Source organism: Ammodytes marinus, assembly GCF_949987685.1.
Source record: "Ammodytes marinus genome assembly, chromosome: 3".
Taxonomy (NCBI): Eukaryota; Metazoa; Chordata; class Actinopteri; order Uranoscopiformes; family Ammodytidae; genus Ammodytes; species Ammodytes marinus.
Genome location: NC_137232.1, coordinates 27,487,798 through 27,509,056, shown reverse-complemented (window position 1 = coordinate 27,509,056; position 21,259 = coordinate 27,487,798). Strand labels below are relative to the sequence as shown.

Here is a 21,259-nt window from a genome sequence, read left to right as displayed (position 1 = left end):
AAACCAATCATCTTCACCTATTTTGAGAAGCATCGATTGTCTGAAAGCAGATTGGCTGGTTCAATCCTACTAGCCCTTTTTGAATTTTGGACTGTTTATTTCAGCAGCTCAAATGAGTAGTCACTCGAATCAGCTGCATGTGAGGAATACACAAGTCAACTAGGTCTTTCTCTTTTGTGGTAAGTCACTGCTTTGAAGCGATATATCTATACCTACATGTTTATTCAACGTTGATATTTATGAATGAAAAAACCTTCCCTACGTTACAATTACTGTTAGTCAACAGTTACAAGTTAACCTAACTCTGCCAAGTTATCATCCTGTATGCAACGTCACAATAATTTACCAAGGGTTATCGTTAACTCAATTTTTACTTTACTTGGCTTTGATAGCTTTATGTGAAAAGGTGTAAACGTTAACGAGGAGCTAAGCTAACAACGTTGACAACGCTCTTCATACGCTTGTTTAATTTTTCTCGCTTCAAGGTTGGAATCCCTTCCGCCAAGATGGCCATTAACCTAGGCGTTAAGGCTCTTCTCAACTGGGTAAGTTTACAATAATGCAAGTCATATTGTGCAAATATGTTTATTTTAACAAAGCGTATAAGTTGACGTTTTATTCAACCAAATTGTCAAATGTTATTTTATTTTTAAACAGGTTAACAGTATACAACTGTCCGACCAAGAATTAACAACCGACGACTTACAAGATGGGACAGTCTTACTTAAAGTTGTGTATAAGCTGTAAGTAGAAAAAATGTCTTGTTACCGAAGTCTTGAAAGGCTTAGCCTGTGTAAACAAGGGAAGGTCAATGACAGGGGAGATATTGCCAGACAATTTTTCTTGAACATATATATTGCTTTTAATTGATCAACAAATCCTCTTTATTATACATAATCAAGTGTAACGTAACATATTACATTATAACCATCATTATGTATATGAATTATTTCCTAAGTATTATTTTCTTAGTATGTCACCCACAATGTGCTCATGTGATTGACCGACCCCTGCCTCCCAGCAGCTATGATAAATCACAGCAATGCATACTGTTTCTTTCTGTTGTCTAAGTACTGTAATAGATTTCAGACCTTCATCTATCTATGATACCATATGATTGGCCCTGCCCTTGTCAGCTATATCAAGAATCATAGCTGTTAACTCTGTTTCAATAAACCCCTGAAGAATACCCTAGTGTTGGTGGAAACCGGTCAGCTTTTGGTATATTTTTACTTTATATGCCCAACCTATTAGGCCTATAAGCAGGGCTGTACAGTGCGACTGTTTTGATCGCATTTGCTACTGAAATTGATCACGTGCGATGATGAATACAAGTACACTCGCACGAGTGCTAATGAGCAGATGCTGTCTGTTTGAGACACAGAGGAGTGCTGCTCAACACTGCTTAGAGGGCTCTACATTAACACTCTCCAAATTCGGGTAAATGTAGTCTTAGGCAAGTAAGTTATTGAGTCCACCCTCCACTTTGGCTGGTGAAAGATGTGTGCTCGGGACCTGTGCTTGTGCGGCGATTCTAGCGTCTAATACACTTTACCAACGGTAATAACCGGAAGGAGACGGCATGCAGTTAAGTTAGCGCGTGTGCAAACAGAACATTTCCTGTGCGCCTTCACATTAAAAGCATGTTACTAGCCAAACGTGAGTTGACTTTTTTGAAGCCGGTAAGAACAGGAAGTTCGCACTTCACAGCCCTGCAGTGCGCTAGCTTGAAAATCAACTGCTTCAGCTGCGGAGAGCAGTCAACAACAGTAGTCTATGTAAACAAAGTTTGAAATAACTGATAAGCCACTGAAGAACTACTCCCAACACATTCACAACAACCTATTTAACTTATCCTAAATTGTACCAATATGTATACTTATTTATTTAATAGGCTATATGTTTTAAAGTTATAGGTTTTAATTAACAGAAGGACATTTACCAAAAATGTTTATTATTATGAATATAATAATGATATGTATATACAAAAAATATATAGATATTAATTTTATGGGGAGAAATAATTCTGAATCAGCAAAAAATTGCAATTGGCAGGCAGGTTAGATTATTTTGTCTAAATTACAATCAGTGCACCCCTATTCATTTTTCTACAATTATTACTGCACACACTAGGATATGACATTAATTGAGAATTTCAAATGAGACCAAGATGACAGGCTAAAAGGTAATTAGAGCTAAATGCATGGTTTAAGGTTATGCAAGTTTTCGATCATACTTTGTGTGCTACTGAATTTATTTTTGTGCTACTGATTTTTTTTGCTTGCTAGCACCAGTGCTACCACCTAAAAAAATAAGCGTACAGCCCTGCCTATAAGGCCTTTTAACTATTCTTGGCTCTGTGCGAGAGTGCCTAAAGTAAACCTCAGCCCTCCTTTATTTCATTGATTTTTGAGCTGCATTTGAGACACTTCTTGTGTGAGTGATTTCTTGAATATACAGATGCTCATTCCTTGGACTAAACTTTAATCGTAAACTTGTTTCACTTTCTGTGTCATCTCAGGAAAAAGGAAACCATCTCATGTTCCAGTAACTCTATTGAGGACCGGTTTAAGCTCATTGCAGACTTTGTGGAAAGTGAGTCTTTGAATGCTGTATTTCTAAAAATGTCAATAGCTCGGAGTCTGCTAACTGCTAGGTTAAAACTTCTGTTTTCTCTCTGACATCTTCTGGTTGAACATGTTAAAGCTGTTGCACTTTTTACCACACCTGCATCGGTATTGTGTGTTTGTTGCTGCACCTGTAAACATACCAGACAGTTATGTCGATTTTTAAATAACATGCCCTGAGTTCCACCTTTTGTTGGCCTTACTGGCAGAGAAGTCACTTTATTGCTGTGTACTGTATTATTTATACTGTAGTTACGCAAATATTTTGCATACTGTTCGTATTTAAAACTACTCTATCTAGCTAGATATCCTTAACAACTGTACATATTTCTTATTTCTTTTCTATTATCTGCATATAATTCGAATCTAAAATGGGAGCAAAACCAGAATCTCACATGTCAAATATTGCTGTCCTTTTGAGAATTAACCTATATTTATCTACTGTGTTTATTAGGGGATTGCAGATTTAGTCCAGCCAATGGAACTTCCTTGTCTTGGGACAACATAAGAGATGGCATCAATCTAACAGTAGAAATGGCAAAGGTATAAAACTGAATAAAATACAATGAAGACAAACATGAATAGGGCCCCATTCTGACCCTTTCTTTGTGATACCACCAGGTGCTTTTGTTGCTTGTATACCACGACATAATGAACGACCGCTGCACTCTAAACATGTTGGACTGCGACGTCGAAGTAAGCATGGCCAGTACTGTTTTTCTGATTTGCCTTCTAAGTGTCATTATGTGTATGCCACTCAGAATCAACATATTTCTTTTAACATGTTTGGTACTACCATTTATGCTATAAATTTGTATCATATTAAATTATGTATCCATCTGTTTACATCCCTTCTCTTATCGGTTAGAGAGAAATAGCCAACCTAACTGGTCACTTTGTGATGGAGAATGAGAGCTGTGTTTATCTGAATGCTGGACTTGATGCCTATTTGAATAGGAAATGTAAGTCAGAAATTTTTTACAACACCTTTACACCTACGTATACCACCTAATGCTCAATTTGTGTGACACAATTTTTTGTGGTTTGACTTTATCATGCAAACTGTAAAAAATTTCTAATTTCAGCTGTGACCGCCCCCAAGGAATTATTTGCGCGATCGATAACCACCTCGAGTTCAAGCGTGTCTCACTCCTCGCTCTCAGATGACGAGTCCCCACTTTTCAACCGCAAACGGAAAATCTCATTTGTGGACATGCATACTGTGGCTTCTTCCTCAGTCAGGTATCGATGTGGATTTAAATGTATTCTACACAGGGCTTATCTTTGTCTAATTGTAAAAATATAAATTAACCAATGTTTATCAAAGCAGCACTAAGTTTCTTGAAAAAAAACATTAATTCAACTTTTTTTTCCTATGAAATTGTTGGGTAATACATTATTTATTTGCAGCGTATTTTGGGAGTTATTTTGGGAGTTAATTTATTGAACCGTTTTACTAATCATTTTGTCTCCAATCAACATTTGGCTTACTTTGCATATTTTTCTATGTAAGTTACTTCATATCCATTTATCTATGCGGGTCCACATGTTATTGTTTTTGATATCCTTTTTTTTTTTTATCTTGCCTGATATGCCTTTATTTCCACAGCAATTCTCCGCTGCAGGAAATCATGAACACACCCAAATTTCAGATGAGGAAGATGCAACGTCAGATGATCAAGGACCGAGACTGCAGAGACGGATTGGAGAGGGAGCTGGCCAGCCAGCTTACACTCATTGCGCAGAGAGGTAGCACATTTTAATTGTTTCAGGATAAAAACATTGTTGTTTGGCATAAGTCAAACTGTTTATGCTTTTGTAGTTTATTTTGAGTAATATTTCAAGCTGTTATCTGTTGTTTCTAGTGGCTGTAAAATTTAATTGCAGGCACTTCTGGACCAGAGTTTCTTTCAAAACTGAACATTATTGACTGTAAGGGGTCAGTATATTGGCAGTTCTTACCCTGTAGAATACTTTCTCTGTGTGTTCTGATTCAACATTGTGACCCAGAAGTTATGAGAAGGGCAGACAGAGAGAGTCTGTATCGCTACAGCAGTTGGCACTTCGCAGTGAGAGCACCCGTCCATGCATGCTGCGATCGACTGCACGTGGTATTGCTATTCTTTTAATTTAAACTCTGTTCTATACTTTTGTTTTTCCTCAGAGTCCCACATCAACAAGTTGCAACATCGCCTGGATAAACTGAAAGAAGAGCAAGGTGATCAGGAGCAGGCTATAAAGGACCAAATCAATGGGCTCGAGACCAAGAACAACACGTAAGTACCTGAGGACAGAGCTAAGCAAATGTTTACTTTAAGTAAGACACATTACATCAAAGACGTGTGTTCAGTTGAGTTGGAATTATATTTACTACACCATGCTCTCATACCTGCCCTGCTTATTCTTGTTCTCAAAGTAGAACAGACTGAGCTTGTAGCCTATGAGTTCCAAAATCTTATTTTAGTTGTGAATTAAATATTTTGTGGTGCTTACAAAATGGCGACTGTGGCTCAGTTGGTAGAGCAGGTCGGCTGATGATCAAAGGGTTGGAGGTTCGATCCCCGCCCTGCCACCTGTGTCATAGTTGTTGTGTCCTTGGGCAAGACACTTCACCCACCTTGCCGTGTGCGTGCGTGTGTGTGTGTGTGAGGAAAAGAGTCTTCGGTCTCAAAAAATACAAACAAACCTGCCCAAAACATTAAGAATTTGGTTTATACATAATAGAGGGAACTGATTTGCAAACTTTTTTTATTTGCCAACCAAGGTTACAAATGCGTCTCGATGAGATGTTGAAGCAAAACAAAAACTTCAAGAGCAACACCTTACTTATGGAGCGCAAAGTGGATGAGCTGACGGACGAAAATGGTGCACTCTCCTCCCAGGTAATGACAAGTGCAAAGTTTTTTTTTATCTATTAAACGCAATCACTTTATCCTTTCACTTATCAAGACAATTTATTGGTTTGTCATGTGCAATTCTTTGTTCTTGAAGGTTTCAACATGAGCGGACTTCTTCTTAAACTAAGTTTAGCAAATATACTGGTGGTGTCAAACACCAGTGGGTATGGCAACCCTTTCACACACAGTTTTCAAAGGCTTTCTTTGAATATTTTCACAGGTGAGAGCAGTGTGTTCACAGCTGGCGATCTTTGAGAAAGAAGTTGGCAGACTGACGGAGACCAAAGCATCTGCTCAGGAGGAGTGGAATCACAAAACAAGCAACCTACAGTCTGAACTCAACCAAGCTACAGCTCAAAAGGTAGATACAGTTGTGTTCAAAATAATAGCAGTGTGTTTAAAAAAGTGAGGCTAGATCAAAATCCTTATCATAGCTTTTATTTCCAAACACGCAAATTTATGCATTGGGGACATTGCACAGGGTTAGTGTTCTATTCCAAATCCAAATATTGGATTTGTCAAATGTTTCTTCATCTTTACAGAAAGTGAAGAAAAAGGAATATTAGACTGTAAAAAAAAAAAATAGCAGTGTCTGCATTTTTCTTTACAATTCAAACATTTAGGGCCGGTTTCGCAGACATGGATTAAGCCTAGTTCTGGACTAAATTGTACTTTCAATGGACATCCCCCCATTCAAAATTCCATTTAGTCCAGGACTAGGCCTAATCCATGTCTGTGAAACTGGCCCTAAGTGTATCAACTGAAAAATGCATGAAGATTTAACTTTCCTATGAATTACTCTGCGTTTCCATGGCACAACTAGATTGGATTAAGACATTTATCGAACTAGACACTCGAACGGACCGTGTCACTTGTATAGTATACATGGCCTTTCAGAAATCGGATAAATGTCCGATGCGTGGCTGTCTCCACTATGTTAGGTGGCGCTGTAGCCCTTTCAACCATGCTTTCAACAAGTGGTTTTAGAGCCACGTCCGGTTCCCTTCCGGGAATAACCCATGGTGTAGCCTATAACGCACAAGCACAGAACGAGAAGTCCGATATGCGATATCCGATCCCTGTATACATGCAGAGAGAATGCCGACAATGAACGAGTTATCTAGGTGTTCTTATCCGACTTCTCTTGTCCGTTATTGTGCCGATTTGTGTGCGAAGTAGATCGGATAAAGGTGTTTACACGCAGTTTAAAAGTCCTGTTGAAGTCTTATTCGTTGAGTTACCCGATTATGAGTCTGCATGTAAACGCACTGACTGAACTTTTCTGAGAACTGCTTCACATCTGTGTTGCATGGAGTCGACCAATTTATGGCACCTGTGAACAGGTGTTTCAGCCCAGGATGATTGGACTACATTCCACAATTCCTCTGCATTTCTTGGTTTTGTCTCAAAAACAGCATTTTTGATGTCACCACATAGGTTTTCTATTGGATTAAGGTCCAGGGATTGGGCTGGCCCCTCCATAACGTTAATCTTGTTGGTCTGGAACCAAGATCTTGTTCGCTTACTGGTGTGTTTGGGGTTGTTGACTTGTTGGAACACCCATTTCAAGGGCATTTCCTCTTCAGCATAAGGCAACATGACCTCTTCAAGTATTCTAATGTATCCAAACTGATCATCCGTGGTATGCGATAAATAGACCCGACACCATAGTATGAGAAACATCCCCATAACATGATGTCTGTCACCAATGCTTCACTGTGGCTTGAATTCAGTGTTTGGGGGTCGTCTGACAAACTGTCTGCGGCCCCTATTCAAGCCACGGTACACTTTGAAGACAGTGAAGCATGGTGGCACATACATCATGTTATGGGGATGTTTCTCATACTATGGTGTCGGGTCTATTCATCGCATACCATGGATCGTGGATCAGTTTGGATACATTAGAATACTTGAAGAGGTCATGTTGCCTTATGCTGAAGAGGAACCCCAAACACACCAGTAAGCGAACAAGATCTTGGTTCCAGACCAACAAGATTAACGTTATGGAGTGGCCAGCCCAATCCCTGGACCTTAATCCAATAGAAAACCTATGTGGTGACATCAAAAATGCTGTTTTTGAGGCAAAACCAAGAAATGCAGAGGAATTGTGGAATGTAGTCCAATCGTCCTGGGCTGAAACACCTGTTCACAGGTGCCATAAGTTGGTCGGCTCCCTGCAACACAGATGTGAAGCAGTTCTCAGAAACGGAGGTTATACAACTAAATATTAGTTCAGTGTATCACAGGAAAGCTAAATCTTCATGCATTTTTCAGTTGATACAGTAAATGTTTGAGTTGTAAAGAAAAATTCAGACACTGCTATTTTTTTTAACAGTCTTATATTCCTTTTTCTTCACTTTCTGTAAAGATGAAGAAACATTTGACAAATGTTTCTTCATATTTGGAGTTGGAATTGAATGTACAATGTCCCCAATGCATTTGCGTGTATGGAAATAAAAGCTATTATTAGGATGTTGATGTTTACTAAATTTTTTGAACACAACTGTATATCCTGAATTTGTAAGAAACTGCTTTTTTATTTTTAAATCTCAAATGTATTTAGTTTGTAACAACTAGCGCTACATATTGTTTATTATTGTTATCCTATCTGTTATAAAAATATTATGCCAAAGTATAAAATATGGCACAAAATGTCATGAAATATTTCCTCATCAGTGCTGGAAACAATTGTAAATGCCACAGTAACTTTAATTGTTTGGTTGGTCTGTCAGGTAGACAAAAGTATGCCTCGCTAGAGGAAAAAAGCATGAAGGAGAAACATGTTTCATTTCAAACGCAGTGCGTTGTATTACTTTTGTTTTGACTGGAATGAATCATACTACAGTCATATGAAAAAGTTTGGGAACCCCTCTCAGCCGGCATTATAATTGACTCTGCTTTCACAAAAAAAAGATAAAAGTGGTATGTCTTTAATTTACCAGGAACAGCTAAGTACTGGGATGTTTTCCAAACAAAGATTTTTTGAAAAGCAGTATTTGGTTGTATGAAATAAAATAAAATGTGAAAAACTGGCTGTGCAAAAATATGGGTACCCTTGTGGTTTTGTTGATTTTAATGCCTGTAACAGCATGTAAAACTGATGAATTTAAACACAAAGTTGGTTGGATTATGTTGTTAAGCCTTGAACCTCATAGAAATGTCTGTTTAATCGTGAGAAAATTTATTTTAGGTACCTAAATGCAAGTTGTACTTCTCTTTGACTCTCTGCTGAAGTGAGACAGAATGGGATCATCAAAACTGCTCCCAAAAGATCTTAAAAACAAAGATTATTCATTATCATGGTTTAGGGGAAGGCTACAAGAAGCTTTCCCAAAGGTTTCAATTGTCAATTTCTACTGTAAGGAACGTTGTCAGGGAATGGAAGGACACAGGCACAGTTGCAGTTAAACCCAGGTCTAGCAGACCAAGAAAAGTACAAGAGCGGCATATGCGGCGGATTGTGAGAATGGTTGCACACAACCCAAAGATCACCTCCAAAGACCTGCAAGAACATCTGGCTGCAGATTGTGTATCTGTACATGGTTCAACAAATCAGTGCAATTTGCACCAAAACATCTGTATGGCCAGGTGATGAGAAGGAAGCCCTTTCTGCGCCCACGCCACAGATACAGTTGCATGGAGTATGCAAAAGCTCATTTAGACAAGCCAGATTCATATTGGAAGAAAATTCTTTGGACTGATGAGACAAAAATTAAGTTATTTGGTCTTTATAAAAAGCAGATGTTTTGGTGCAAATTGCGCTGAATTGTTGAACCATGTACAGATACACAATCTGCAGCCAGATGTTCTTGCAGGTCTTTGGAGGTGATCTGTGGGTTGTGTGCAACCATTCTCACAATCCTCCACCTATGTCACTCCTGTTTTTTTCTTGGTCTGCCATGCCTGGGTTTAACTGCCACTGTGCCTGTGTCCTTCCATTTCCTGACAACGTTCCCTACAGTCGAAATTGACAATTGAAACCTTTGGGAAAGCTTCTTGTAGCCTTCCCCTAAACCATGACAATGAACAATCTTTGTTTTTCAGATCTTTTGGGAGCTGTTTTGATGATCCCATTCTGTCTCACTTCAGCAGAGAGTCAAAGAGAAGTGCAACTTGCATTTAGGCACCTAAAATACATTTTCTCATGATTAAACAGACATTTCTATGAGGTTCAAGGCTTAACAACATAATCCAACCAACTTTGTGTTTAAATTAATCAGTTTTACATGCTGTTACAGGCATTAAAATCAACAAAACCACAAGGGTACCCATATTTTTGCACAGCCAGTTTTTCACATTTTATTTTATTTCATACAACCAAATACTGCTTTTCAAAAAATCTTTGTTTGGAAAACATCCCAGTACTTAGCTGTTCCTGGTAAATTAAAGACATACCACTTTTATCTTTTTTTTGTGAAAGCAGAGTCAATTATAATGCCGGCTGAGAGGGGTTCCCAAACTTTTTCATATGATTGTACTTAACAATTATTCTGGTGCATTTTGGTTCGTACGTAGAGGGGTTTAAATGGACTTCTGTTCCATGTTTTCCAGGAGCTGCTGACTGAACAAATTCAGATCCTTCAGGGAAAGATTTCCTGTTTGGAGGATGAAATAAGCAGAGCTGCTAAGGAAGAAGTAGGAGAAAATATGGGGCCTGTAATGGAGGTACATTATATTATTATATGTAAAAGCTTGCAAAAACTAAATTCAGAGGTTTTTGATATTAAATAAGAAGTCTGCATGTTCTCAATTTTTAAAATCTATTTTTGAATTATTGTGGTCACTAACTGTCTTTTCCTCTTGAATTGCCAGAGAGAAATGTTTGAGACCCAAATCAGCAGTTTGAAGAATGAGCTGGAGAGCACAGTTTGCTCCCTGAAAAAGGCTGAGCTGGACATTCCAGTCAAAGCACAGCAGCTGGCAGAGTATCAACAAGAGATAACTCGGCAGAAGGATCTCCTGAAGCAACAGAAGTCCCAATCTGAACAAATGATTCAAGCCAAGGATGACATTTTAAACAAGTTGCAAAATGAGATCACTGAGCAAAGAGCAGGGCTACATCAAGAGATTCAGGAACTCAAGCTTCAACTGGAGCAAATTCAGCACCAAAAAATAGAGCAGGTGGCCAGATTACAACAACATATTGTTGCTTGTGAACAAGAAGTTGAAAAAATAAAGGAAATTCAGAGGGAGAAGGAAGACCTTCTCCACAAGACTGAACAAAAGCTGAAAGATCTTGAGACAAAGTTTGCTGCTGCCAGTTCTCTCTTGGCTGATAAAGACAAAGATATTAACAGCCTCAGTGAAATAGTTGACAATCTCACAGATGAAACCAAAAAAAACCAAAATGAAATTCAAGTCAAAGAGGAAATGCTTGCCAAATTACTTCTGGAGAAGTCTAATGAGCAAGACATTTTTGGTAACAAAATTCTGACCATAACTGCCCAAGTGGAAGACCTTGGCTTGTCTCTCAAACAGGCTGAGCAGGAAATTCAACTCAAGCAAGACCTACTGGCTAAAGCCCAAGAAGAGAATATCCAACAAAGGGAGGTACTTCAACAACAGATTGTAACCGGTGAAGAGGAGTTTAAAAAATTAAATGAAGAGATACAGGTTAAAAATGAGCAACTTGTTGTTCTGAGGAATGATAGCTCTCGGCAGTCTGAACTTCTGGAAGAAGAGATAAAAGATCTAAAAGGCCAACTAGAAATCCTGAATGCCTCGCTCAGAAAGGCTGAGGATCAAGTTCAAGCTCAAGAGGCTATGCTTACAAATAAGGAGCAGGAAAGTGCTCATCAGACAGTGGTCCTGCAGCAAAAACTGTTAGCTTCTGAAGAGATGGTTAGGAGCATGAAAGAAGAGATCCAGACTAAAGAACAACACATGATGATACTGAAAACGGACAGCTCGGAGCAGTCAGAACTATTACATCAAAATATCCAGGTTTTAAAGACACAGGTTGAGCATCTTAGTTCCTCACTGATTTATGCAGAGGAGAATTTGCAATCTAAGGAGAATATGTTTGCCGAACAGCAACTACAGAGCACTCAGGATATGGAGGATCTTCAGGGGCAAATGGTAGCATCCCAAGATGAGGTGAAGAGGCTAAATGCAGATATTTGTGCTAAGGTGGAGCAGTTAACTCTGCTGAAGACTGAGACATCTACACACTCTGAAGTGCTACAGAAGGAGATCCAAACTCTAAAGGATCAAGTACATAGTTTAAGTGAATCCCTGAAGACCTTGGTAGAGCAGGTTCAGGCTAAAGAAAACCTGCTGACTCTGAAGGAAATGGAGATTTCTGAGGAAAGGGATACATTTCAAAATATGATGGCAACCTCTCAAGAAGAGATGAAAGGGCTTAGGGAGCAGCTCCAGGCTAAAGAGATGGAGCTGGTCACACTCGAAAAACAAGGATCCGAACATTCTGACATGCTACATCAAGAGCTTGAAAGTGTAAAAAAACAAGTGAGTAATATGGGTGACTCTCTCACAAGGGCTGAGGAGACCGCTCAGACTCAGCTAGGTATGCTTACCAAACAGGAGCAAGAGAGCGCTCATCAGAAGGAGCTTTTGACGGCTTCTGAGGAAAAGGTTAGAAAGATGAAAGAGGAGATCCAAACTAAGGAGGAACAGATTGTGCTGCTGACAACAGACAGCTCAGTGAAGTCAGAATTATTACATCAAGAGATCCAGGATTTAAAGACACAGGTTGTGTGTCTAAATTCCACACTGAATTACGCTGAAGAGAATTTGCAATCCAAGGAAAATCTGTTTGCCGACCAGCAACTACAGAGCACTAAGGATATGGAGGCACTTCAGACACAAATGGTAGCATCCCAAGATGAGGTAAGGAGGCTAAACTCAGATATTTGTTCTAAGGAGGCTCAGTTAACTCTGCTGAAGACTGAGACATCTACTGACTCTGAAGTGCTACAAAAGGAGATCCAAACTCTTACGGACCAAATTCATAGTTTGAGTGAATCCCTGAAGACTACAGATGAGCAGGTTCAAGCTAAAGAAAACCTGCTGAGTCAGAAGGAAATGGAGATTTCTGAGCAAAAGGGTAAATATCAAAATATGATGGCAACCTCTGAAGAGGAGATGAAAGGGCTTAGGGAGCAGATCCAGGCTAAAGAGGAACAGTTGGTCACACTTGAAAAACAAGGATCCGAACATTCTGACATGCTACATCAAGAGCTTGAAAGTGTAAAAAAACAAGTGGGTAATATGGGTGACTCTCTCACAAGGGCTGAGGAGACCGCTCAGACTCAGCTAGGTATGCTTACCAAACAGGAGCAAGAGAGCGCTCATCAGAAGGAGCTTTTGACGGCTTCTGAGGAAAAGGTTAGAAAGATGAAAGAGGAGATCCAAACTAAGGAGGAACAGATCATGCTGCTGACAACAGACGGCTCGGATCAGTCAGAACTATTACATCATAAGATCCAGGATTTAAAGACGGAGGTTGAGCATCTTAGTTCCTCACTCAATCATGCTGAGGAGGATTTGCAAACCAAGGAAAATCTGTTTGCTGACCAGAAACTACAGAGCACTAAGGATATGGGGGCACTTCAGACACAAATGGTAGCATCCCAAGATGAGGTAAAGAGGCTAAACGTAGATATTTGTTCTAAGGAGGCTCAGTTAACTCTGCTGAAGACTGAGACATCTACTCACTCTGAAGTGCTACAGAAGGAGATCCAAACTCTTACGGACCAAGTACATAGTTTGAGTGCATCCCTGAAGTCTACAGTCAAACAGGTTCAAGCTAAAGAAAACCTGCTGATTCAGAAGGAAATGGAGATTTCTGAGCAAAAGGGTAAATATCAAAATATGATGGCAACCTCTGAAGAGGAGATGAAAGGGCTTAGGGAGCAGATCCAGGCTAAAGAGGAACAGTTGGTCACACTCGAAAAACAAGGATCCGAACATTCTGACATGCTACATCAAGAGCTTGAAAGTGTAAAAAAACAAGTGGGTAATATGGGTGACTCTCTCACAAGGGCTGAGGAGACTGCTCGGACTCAGCTAGGTATGCTTACCAAACAGGAGCAAGAGAGCGCTCATCAGAAGGAGCTTTTGACGGCTTCTGAGGAAAAGGTTAGAAAGATGAAAGAGGAGATCCAAACTAAGGAGGAACAGATCATGCTGCTGACAACAGACAGCTCAGTGAAGTCAGAATTATTACATCAAGAGATCCAGGATTTAAAGACACAGGTTGTGTGTCTAAATTCCACACTGAATTACGCTGAAGAGAATTTGCAATCCAAGGAAAATCTGTTTGCCGACCAGCAACTACAGAGCACTAAGGATATGGAGGCACTTCAGACACAAATGGTAACATCCCAAGATGAGGTAAAGAGGCTAAATGCAGATATTTGTTCTAAGGAGGCTCAGGTAACTCTGCTGAAGACTGAGACATCTACTGACTCTGAAGTGCTACAGAAGGAGATCCAAACTCTTACGGACCAAATTCATAGTTTGAGTGAATCCCTGAAGACTACAGATGAGCAGGTTCAAGCTAAAGAAAACCTGCTGACTCAGAAGGAAATGGAGATTTCTGAGCAAAAGGGTAAATATCAAAATATGATGGCAACCTCTGAAGAGGAGATGAAAGGGCTTAGGGAGCAGATCCAGGCTAAAGAGGAACAATTGGTCACACTTGAAAAACAAGGATCCGAACATTCTGACATGCTACATCAAGAGCTTGAAAGTGTAAAAAAACAAGTGGGTAATATGGGTGACTCTCTCACAAGGGCTGAGGAGACCGCTCAGACTCAGCTAGGTATGCTTACCAAACAGGAGCAAGAGAGCGCTCATCAGAAGGAGCTTTTGACGGCTTCTGAGGAAAAGGTTAGAAAGATGAAAGAGGAGATCCAAACTAAGGAGGAACAGATCATGCTGCTGACAACAGACGGCTCGGAGCAGTCGGAGCTATTACATCATAAAATCCAGGATTTAAAGACAGAGGTTGAGCATCTTAGTTCCTCACTCAATCATGCTGAGGAGGATTTGCAAACCAAGGAAAATCTGTTTGCCGACCAGCAACTACAGAGCACTAAGGATATGGAGGCACTTCAGACACAAATGGTAACATCCCAAGATGAGGTAAAGAGGCTAAATGCAGATATTTGTTCTAAGGAGGCTCAGGTAACTCTGCTGAAGACTGAGACATCTACTCACTCTGAAGTGCTACAGAAGGAGATCCAAACTCTTACGGACCAAGTACATAGTTTGAGTGCATCCCTGACGTCTACAGTCGAACAGGTTCAGGTTTCCACTTTAAAGGAAAAGGAGGCTCTTGCTCAGGAAAAAAAAGTACTCATGGCCAGGATAGTCCAGGGGGAAAGGGACCAGAAAGCACTGAATAAACAGCTTGAAGCCATGGTATTTAAGAAAGAGAGGCTTGCTCAAGACAAGCAAGCCATCGAGAGAGAGAACACAGCCTCCCTTAAACGGGAGTCAGTGCTACAGAAGGAGGTGGAAGTATTGAAAATTGAGAAAGAAGAACTCTTGAGAGTGAAAGAAAAAGCTGACGAGATTGAGAAGCTAAAGAGAGACCTGCAGGAACAGCTCTCAGCGAAATCGGATGCTGTAGAACACTACAAATCACAGGTTGGTGTGACCACAAACAACCCCCAAACAACATAATCACATTCCACTATCTCTTCTACTGACTTTAAATATCATATAGGACAAGTGATTTAGAGTAATTACTTTATTTATCGGCTAGTCAACATCATCAACGCCTCTTGTAACTGCACTACTTGCATACTTGTTTGGTTAGTGTTTGGTGTCAGATGAGTACTCTAAGAGTAGAACATTAATACTTGGATATTTATTTTATTATCACAATGCTATAGATGGAGAAAGCAGTGAGTCATTACAATGGCAAAAAGAAGCTTCTCCAGGAAAGCCAAGAGGATTTGGCTGAACTGAAGAATACCTTGGATGTTAAAGAGCGTGAAGTAAAGGCCATCACCATGGAAAACAAGATGCTACAGCTGGATTTGGACAAGGTCCAAACCAATGAGAAGAAACTTGAGAGCATGGTGAACATTTTGGAGGCACAGGTTGGTAATGTATTTTTGAATCATGGGGAGGACTGAAAGCGCTGTTCTTCAATTACTGTAAAATAGAAGCACATTTTAAGAGTATTTGACTTTGATGGCACATGTTTGCTGCATTTCACATACTTTTTCATTTTCAGCTGGCCCTTGCTGACCGTAACCTGCGGGCACAGAACAAGATTCATGGTAATGAAAGCAGTGCAACTGATGTGCGTCGCTTGGAGGTTCCTAGAGTTTCCTCAAGTTTTCACACAAGAGTAGGAGTCAAGAGGACCATGAGCTCTGACAGCCTGGACCAGAGCTCTCTGGAAGACTCTCTTAACACCACAAGGTAATACACCTCTCGGATAAATCATGAGATCTTTTAGGGTTGCAGCTATCCATTATACAATATAAAAACAAAGATTTTAGAATCAGATCAGCAGGATCTGGGCTGATGCTGCCGTTTAAGGTGGTTTTGTTTGTATTGTTCTTTGGGTTTGCCAGCTGTTAAACTCAAAATGCTTAGAAAAATATTAAAAAGCCACTCATGACAGCAGAGTTTCAGTGTCTTTTAAAATGTTATTACCAGCCACATTTTTCAGGTCAAATACTTCTCTAAAATAAGGCTTTGTGTCTTCAAACTGCTCAAAACACTTAACATTTTTTAATCTTTTCCCAAATTGGCCTAGTAAAATAATTAACAGCAAACTTTTAATTATTTACCATTTAATTGGAACAATATTTTGTGTGAAGCCAATTCCGACTATTTTACCCGTTTGGCTTTTGGATTTTTAATTAAAAACTATACAAAGTTTAGATACTGCAACACTACAAAGTTTAGATACTGCAACACAACGAAGTAACCAAGTAATGGCAGTAAGATGCAGATGCGCCGTGCAGCACCTATAAGGGCAGGCAGTTTTGTTTTTGCGTGAGTTAATCTGACAGGCTAACAAGGCTAACTACCAAGTTATTAAGTATCTAATTAGTTAATTGGCGCCGAAAAAATGTGCTCCTGGTGTGAACAACCAAAGGACTTTAACTTCCGCGTTCAGTGTGGCCCTGGGGTAAAAAATAATACATGAGAAAAGGAGAAAAGCCATTCATTCTTACATCAGGAGCATTGTAGAAATCTATTGTGTTTGTAATCCTTGCTCAAGAGTCTTGTCATACATTTTGCAGGAAACTTTCAGCACCTGATGTATCAAGCACACCCCTTGTTCGCAGTTCAGAGCGCGTGGCAGCCAAACGCCAGGCTTCACGTACCGAGTCCCTGGAAACCTTGTACTTCACACCAATAAACAACAGACGGATCAACAGGTATTTAACAGTTTTACAAATGTTGGTATACAGCCACTTTAAGAAGGATTTCTAGTTTTACAATATGTGAGGTAGGTGTATTTAGAGTTTTAGTTTTTGGTAAACTAAGTATTTTTTGAAAAGCTTACCTTTACTCAGGCTTTTTTACCCTACATTACACTGTAGAAATATGGTTAAACAGTGACCGCCCCCTTATATCAAACGTTTTAACCATGGAACCAAAAAACAAAACAAAGATAAAGGCTAACGTTACGTACAAGACTGTGAACATAATTTTTTCCGGGAGCTAAGGACCTTTTCATCCCACAATCCATTGTGTTTCCCCCAAAAAATTAAGATTGCTTTATTTTTTTTACATTTTTTTTTTTATTTTTTTTTCTCTCGGTTTTAGTGAGATTCAATTATATTTGGCAAGAATCTATAATCACATAAGTCAGAAAAGATAAAACTCGTAGGATATGATTTAAAAATGTCTTAAATACATTTCAATATAGACCTAGCTGTGCCATATTACAGTGTGTCTTATCCAAGAGGCAATAGTAGTTTTCTATTTCAATTCCTAGGAACGGCAAAGAGCACAATCAGGAACTGGATTCAACCCGGAAAGATCCAACTTCATCCGTCAAACGACGCAGGACCACGCAGGTTATTAACATCACATTGACCAAGGTGAAGGGAACGCACATGTTCACTTATTGCATGTTTTGCATGTTCATAATAACACAGTGTTGAACATTAGATCAATAATTCACCGTACAGTTTAACAATCACAACTAACTTCTGTTTCACCCTTTCTCAAATGTAAACATTAAGACAATGAGGTATAGACAATTTCGCCATAATTGAATTCTGGTCTGTAGAAAACCCCAGGCGGCAGCGAGGAATGTGATGAGACTTTCTATAGTCTGGCCTCTGCTCGCTCCCAACCAAACCTCTCCAGCGCCCACTCTGCACGACCCGTGGCTATGGAGCCGTTTGACACACCTGCCAAAACGAACGGCCCTGCTAGTGACCAGCTCATCGGTCTTCCAGGATACAGACGCAGCACGATCCATGCGCAGCGTAAGTGGATACCTGGTATACACTCACACACACACACAGGAGGTTGTAATGAAGGGGGAGAAACCAAGTGGGAGGTCAGCCTGGAAAAAAGACGAAATACAGTGTCAGGACCCACAAGGGAAAACGAGGTGAAAGACCACGAAAAGAATCAAGCTGTTTGATAATCTGATTAATTTTCGCTGCAGCTTTACATGGAACTTATCTGGAAAATATTTGTTTTCTGAAGCCTTCAGAACCAGACTGGTCCTTGTTTACATCTCTACTTTGCTTCACCAACCATAAATGTTGTTACACACCCGAAAAATCCATATTACAAACATGATCACTAATAAGGAATGATAATTTTTTACTTCAGTACAACTTGCATACAATCATAGGACATGTATTCATTCACACTGTCTGCCCACTTGCATACAATCAGCACCCCTGACGCAACTGCCAACAATTCTATTTAGTGTCTGTATAGCGTTTCCAGACTAATTTTCTTTCGGTTCTAGTTTTCTGGTTTAGTCACTTACCATGGCTGTTATTCTGTGTACAATGATGCAGCAAACAAATGATTTGAGCTGTCTGTCTTCAGCCACTAGCACGTTCTGCGTAGGGGCAGAAAACGAGCCAGATGGCGGACCTGATGATTGGATGAGGATCGCTGAGCTCCAGTCCAGGAACAAGGCCTGCCTTCCTCATCTGAAGAGCAGCTACCCCGTGGAGTCTGAGGTTAGTAGTGAAACTGTACTTTCCTGCAAACTGGCTACTTATTAGATCTATCCACTTAAAGGTGGAGTCAGCTTGTTGTTAAAATCACTTTTTTTTTCCAAATCAGTGAATATCTCTTGACGATCCGCTTACCGGTCTGTACTGTATGTGCTGTAAAAAATCTGGAGTTTATGCACAGCCTAGTAGGCTTTGTAAACAGGTATTTTAAATTAGAGGTGCACCGATCGATTGCCCACATATTTTGCCGTGATTGGTGCTCGGCCGATCTCTGCCAACCGGTAGTCCCCGCGACACAGCTTTTTACATGAAAAAACAAGAAGAAAAAAAACTGTCTGTAGTGCGCAGTTAACACTGACGCAAACTGTGGATGAGCCCAAATCCGAATATAAACAAAGGGCACCATAGCTAGCAACATGCCAGTTTACAGAGCCTATGGCTGTGTATTAATATCAGATTTTGTTTTCAGTTAACACAGTATGGACAGCTTGCGGATCGTGATTTTGACGAAGGGATTTTGACAACAAACATTCTCCAGAATTACTGACTCCACCTTTATTGTGTGTGTCAATATGCTTATTGTTTTCAAATGTATCATTTCATTGATAATTGTATTTAAGTGGCCTAACCATTGGGAGCAGTTTGGGGTTCCGTATATTACTCAATGTTGACTTATCATAGCTGCAGCTTTAATAAATGGTTTCAGTGTTCCCTTACGTTGCACCCTTTGCTTAATTCTATAACCTTTTGCTTAGTTCTATAAAATACCTCTCTGTCTGTTCCTCTAGCCTTGCGGTGGCAGTGCATTCTCTTTCACAGATGAAGAGCTCCGTTTGGGTGACCCGTCCGACACATTCCGGCGTGCGTCCATGATGCCTGGCCAGCTGCAAGATACTCTCACCTCCCACCGGCACTCTCTAATGGTCGGACCCTCGGGTGCTGCGGCCGGTTTGCGTTCTCATCGTCTGTCCTTGATGCCAGGCCAGTTGCCATCAAGAAGTGTCTGCTCATCTCAGCTGCGAAGCCCGACAGGAACAAAGCGCTCCTCTACACTATCCGTTCATCAAACCTCTCCTGAGGTTGGTTTGTTTCACTACGCACTTGAGTATTTGTCACACCATGTGCTGCTTGAATTTCGTTGCATTTTTTGCACATTTTTCTTTATTGTCTTTTTCCTTATTTGTCTTTATCTGTCTCATTTTACAGAAAAAGGTTAAGGCCAGCTGCTTCCCCCGTCCACTCACCCCCAAAAACAAGAATGTGACCAGTAGACCCTCCAGCTCTACCCTTCGTCCTGCCCTCAGTCCAGTGAGTGTAACATATGCACACACAATACAATATGATTGAAAACTTTTATTTTTTCTTTACTCATGTGCACACATGTGTTAAAAGGTTAATTTTGTAGGGGGCGCCTTTAGCTCAGTTGGTAAGGCGTCCCCCTCCCAGGTCGGGCCCAGCAGCAGACCTGGGTTCGATTCCCGCCCGCGGTTGCTCTCTGCATGTCACTCCCCTCTCTGCCCTATTTCACCTGTCTCTCTGCACTATCAATGAAGCATAAAAATGCCCAAAACATATCTTTAAAAAAAAAAAAAAAAGGTTAATTTTGTTATAATTATTTCAGATTGATAGGAGGCAGTCAATGATGTTCTCTATCGACAACACCCCTACGAACCAGAACTACCTAAAGAAAGGTCTGAACAAGCTACGCAGCTCCACCCGCAAATCTCCAGGCAAAAGTTCAAAGAAGTCGCCCACTCAGACATCTGCACGCATGCCTTCCAAAAGTTCTCATGCCGGGGTTGGGCGAGAAGGAAGAATTGGCAGCTTTAAGTCGCCCCAGGCAGCAAACAAAGGACAGAGAAAGTCTCCACGCACTACCAGCAGGGCCGCAAAGTCTCCTGGACTGACAGCCAGTGCTCGCAAGGTAAATATTTGATGGTGAAAGAGAACTTTCCTGAAATGCGTTTGTTCATTATATCTCCATAACATCTGAATTTGAAAACTGCTTTCAGAACTGTGTGCCAATAAAGGAGGAACATCTTGCTTGAGGTCAATATTGTTCAATAACAGTATTTTTAATTTAGTAAATGCGGGGCTGTGTCTTCTCACTGGCTGGTTGGTTCTCAAGTTCTGTCATAATAAATCACGGTGTGCTCTTTTTTTCATCCCAAGGGCTGACAACATATCAATCTGTTAACACTTGCAGCACTTGATTTGAGCGATTCATTGAAAAGTATTTCTTTGTCAAAGTGTATTAATTATTATTATTTTTTTATTATTAATCCCACAGATGATGAGCAGAATGAAGATGTGATCGTCTTCAGTTTTATTTGATTATACCTTTTCTTTTTTCTTGTTGTCCTCTATGACTTTTTTCATCATATTCTCTGTAATATATGTACATGTTTTCAAATTAAAAGTTTTAAATGAGTTTTGTAGTAAAGCCTGCTTTTTAATTTTTAATGATTGGTTCACATTTTATGACATATCTGACAGGGCATCAAAATACTCAGAAAACACCATGGCCTGTAACATAGATAGATTTTGACACAGCTCCTTCCATGGTGTGCATTACTGCAGGTAGCAC

The 21,259-nt window shown here is 40.1% G+C and overlaps 1 protein-coding gene across 1 annotated transcript; it reads left to right on the top strand.

Moving 5' to 3' along the window:
• The first annotated feature begins 121 nt into the window (after positions 1 to 121).
• LOC307271310 (uncharacterized protein) lies at positions 122 to 21,075 on the top strand. Its single transcript, XM_080053723.1, has 24 exons — positions 122 to 179; positions 486 to 545; positions 658 to 743; positions 2,522 to 2,595; positions 3,082 to 3,170; positions 3,249 to 3,323; positions 3,496 to 3,589; positions 3,713 to 3,869; positions 4,237 to 4,376; positions 4,792 to 4,903; positions 5,392 to 5,509; positions 5,745 to 5,885; positions 10,076 to 10,189; positions 10,337 to 15,139; positions 15,388 to 15,597; positions 15,735 to 15,925; positions 16,759 to 16,896; positions 17,460 to 17,565; positions 17,757 to 17,958; positions 18,539 to 18,675; positions 19,461 to 19,751; positions 19,879 to 19,980; positions 20,294 to 20,596; positions 20,963 to 21,075. The coding sequence occupies exons 2-24, from the start codon at positions 507 to 509 to the stop codon at positions 20,984 to 20,986; spliced, it is 7,746 nt and encodes a 2,581-aa protein (XP_079909849.1). The 5' UTR covers positions 122 to 179; positions 486 to 506; the 3' UTR covers positions 20,987 to 21,075.
• Positions 21,076 to 21,259: the final 184 nt, after the last annotated feature.

Bases quoted from the DNA above. Each gene is read 5' to 3' on its own strand.
- LOC307271310 (XM_080053723.1), top strand. From the start codon at position 507: ATGGCCATTAACCTAGGCGTTAAGGCTCTTCTCAACTGG. The intron at 3,590-3,712 runs GTAAGTCAGAAA...TTCTAATTTCAG, and splicing joins TGCCTATTTGAATAGGAAAT to CTGTGACCGCCCCCAAGGAA. The intron at 4,904-5,391 runs GTAAGTACCTGA...TTGCCAACCAAG, and splicing joins CTCGAGACCAAGAACAACAC to GTTACAAATGCGTCTCGATG.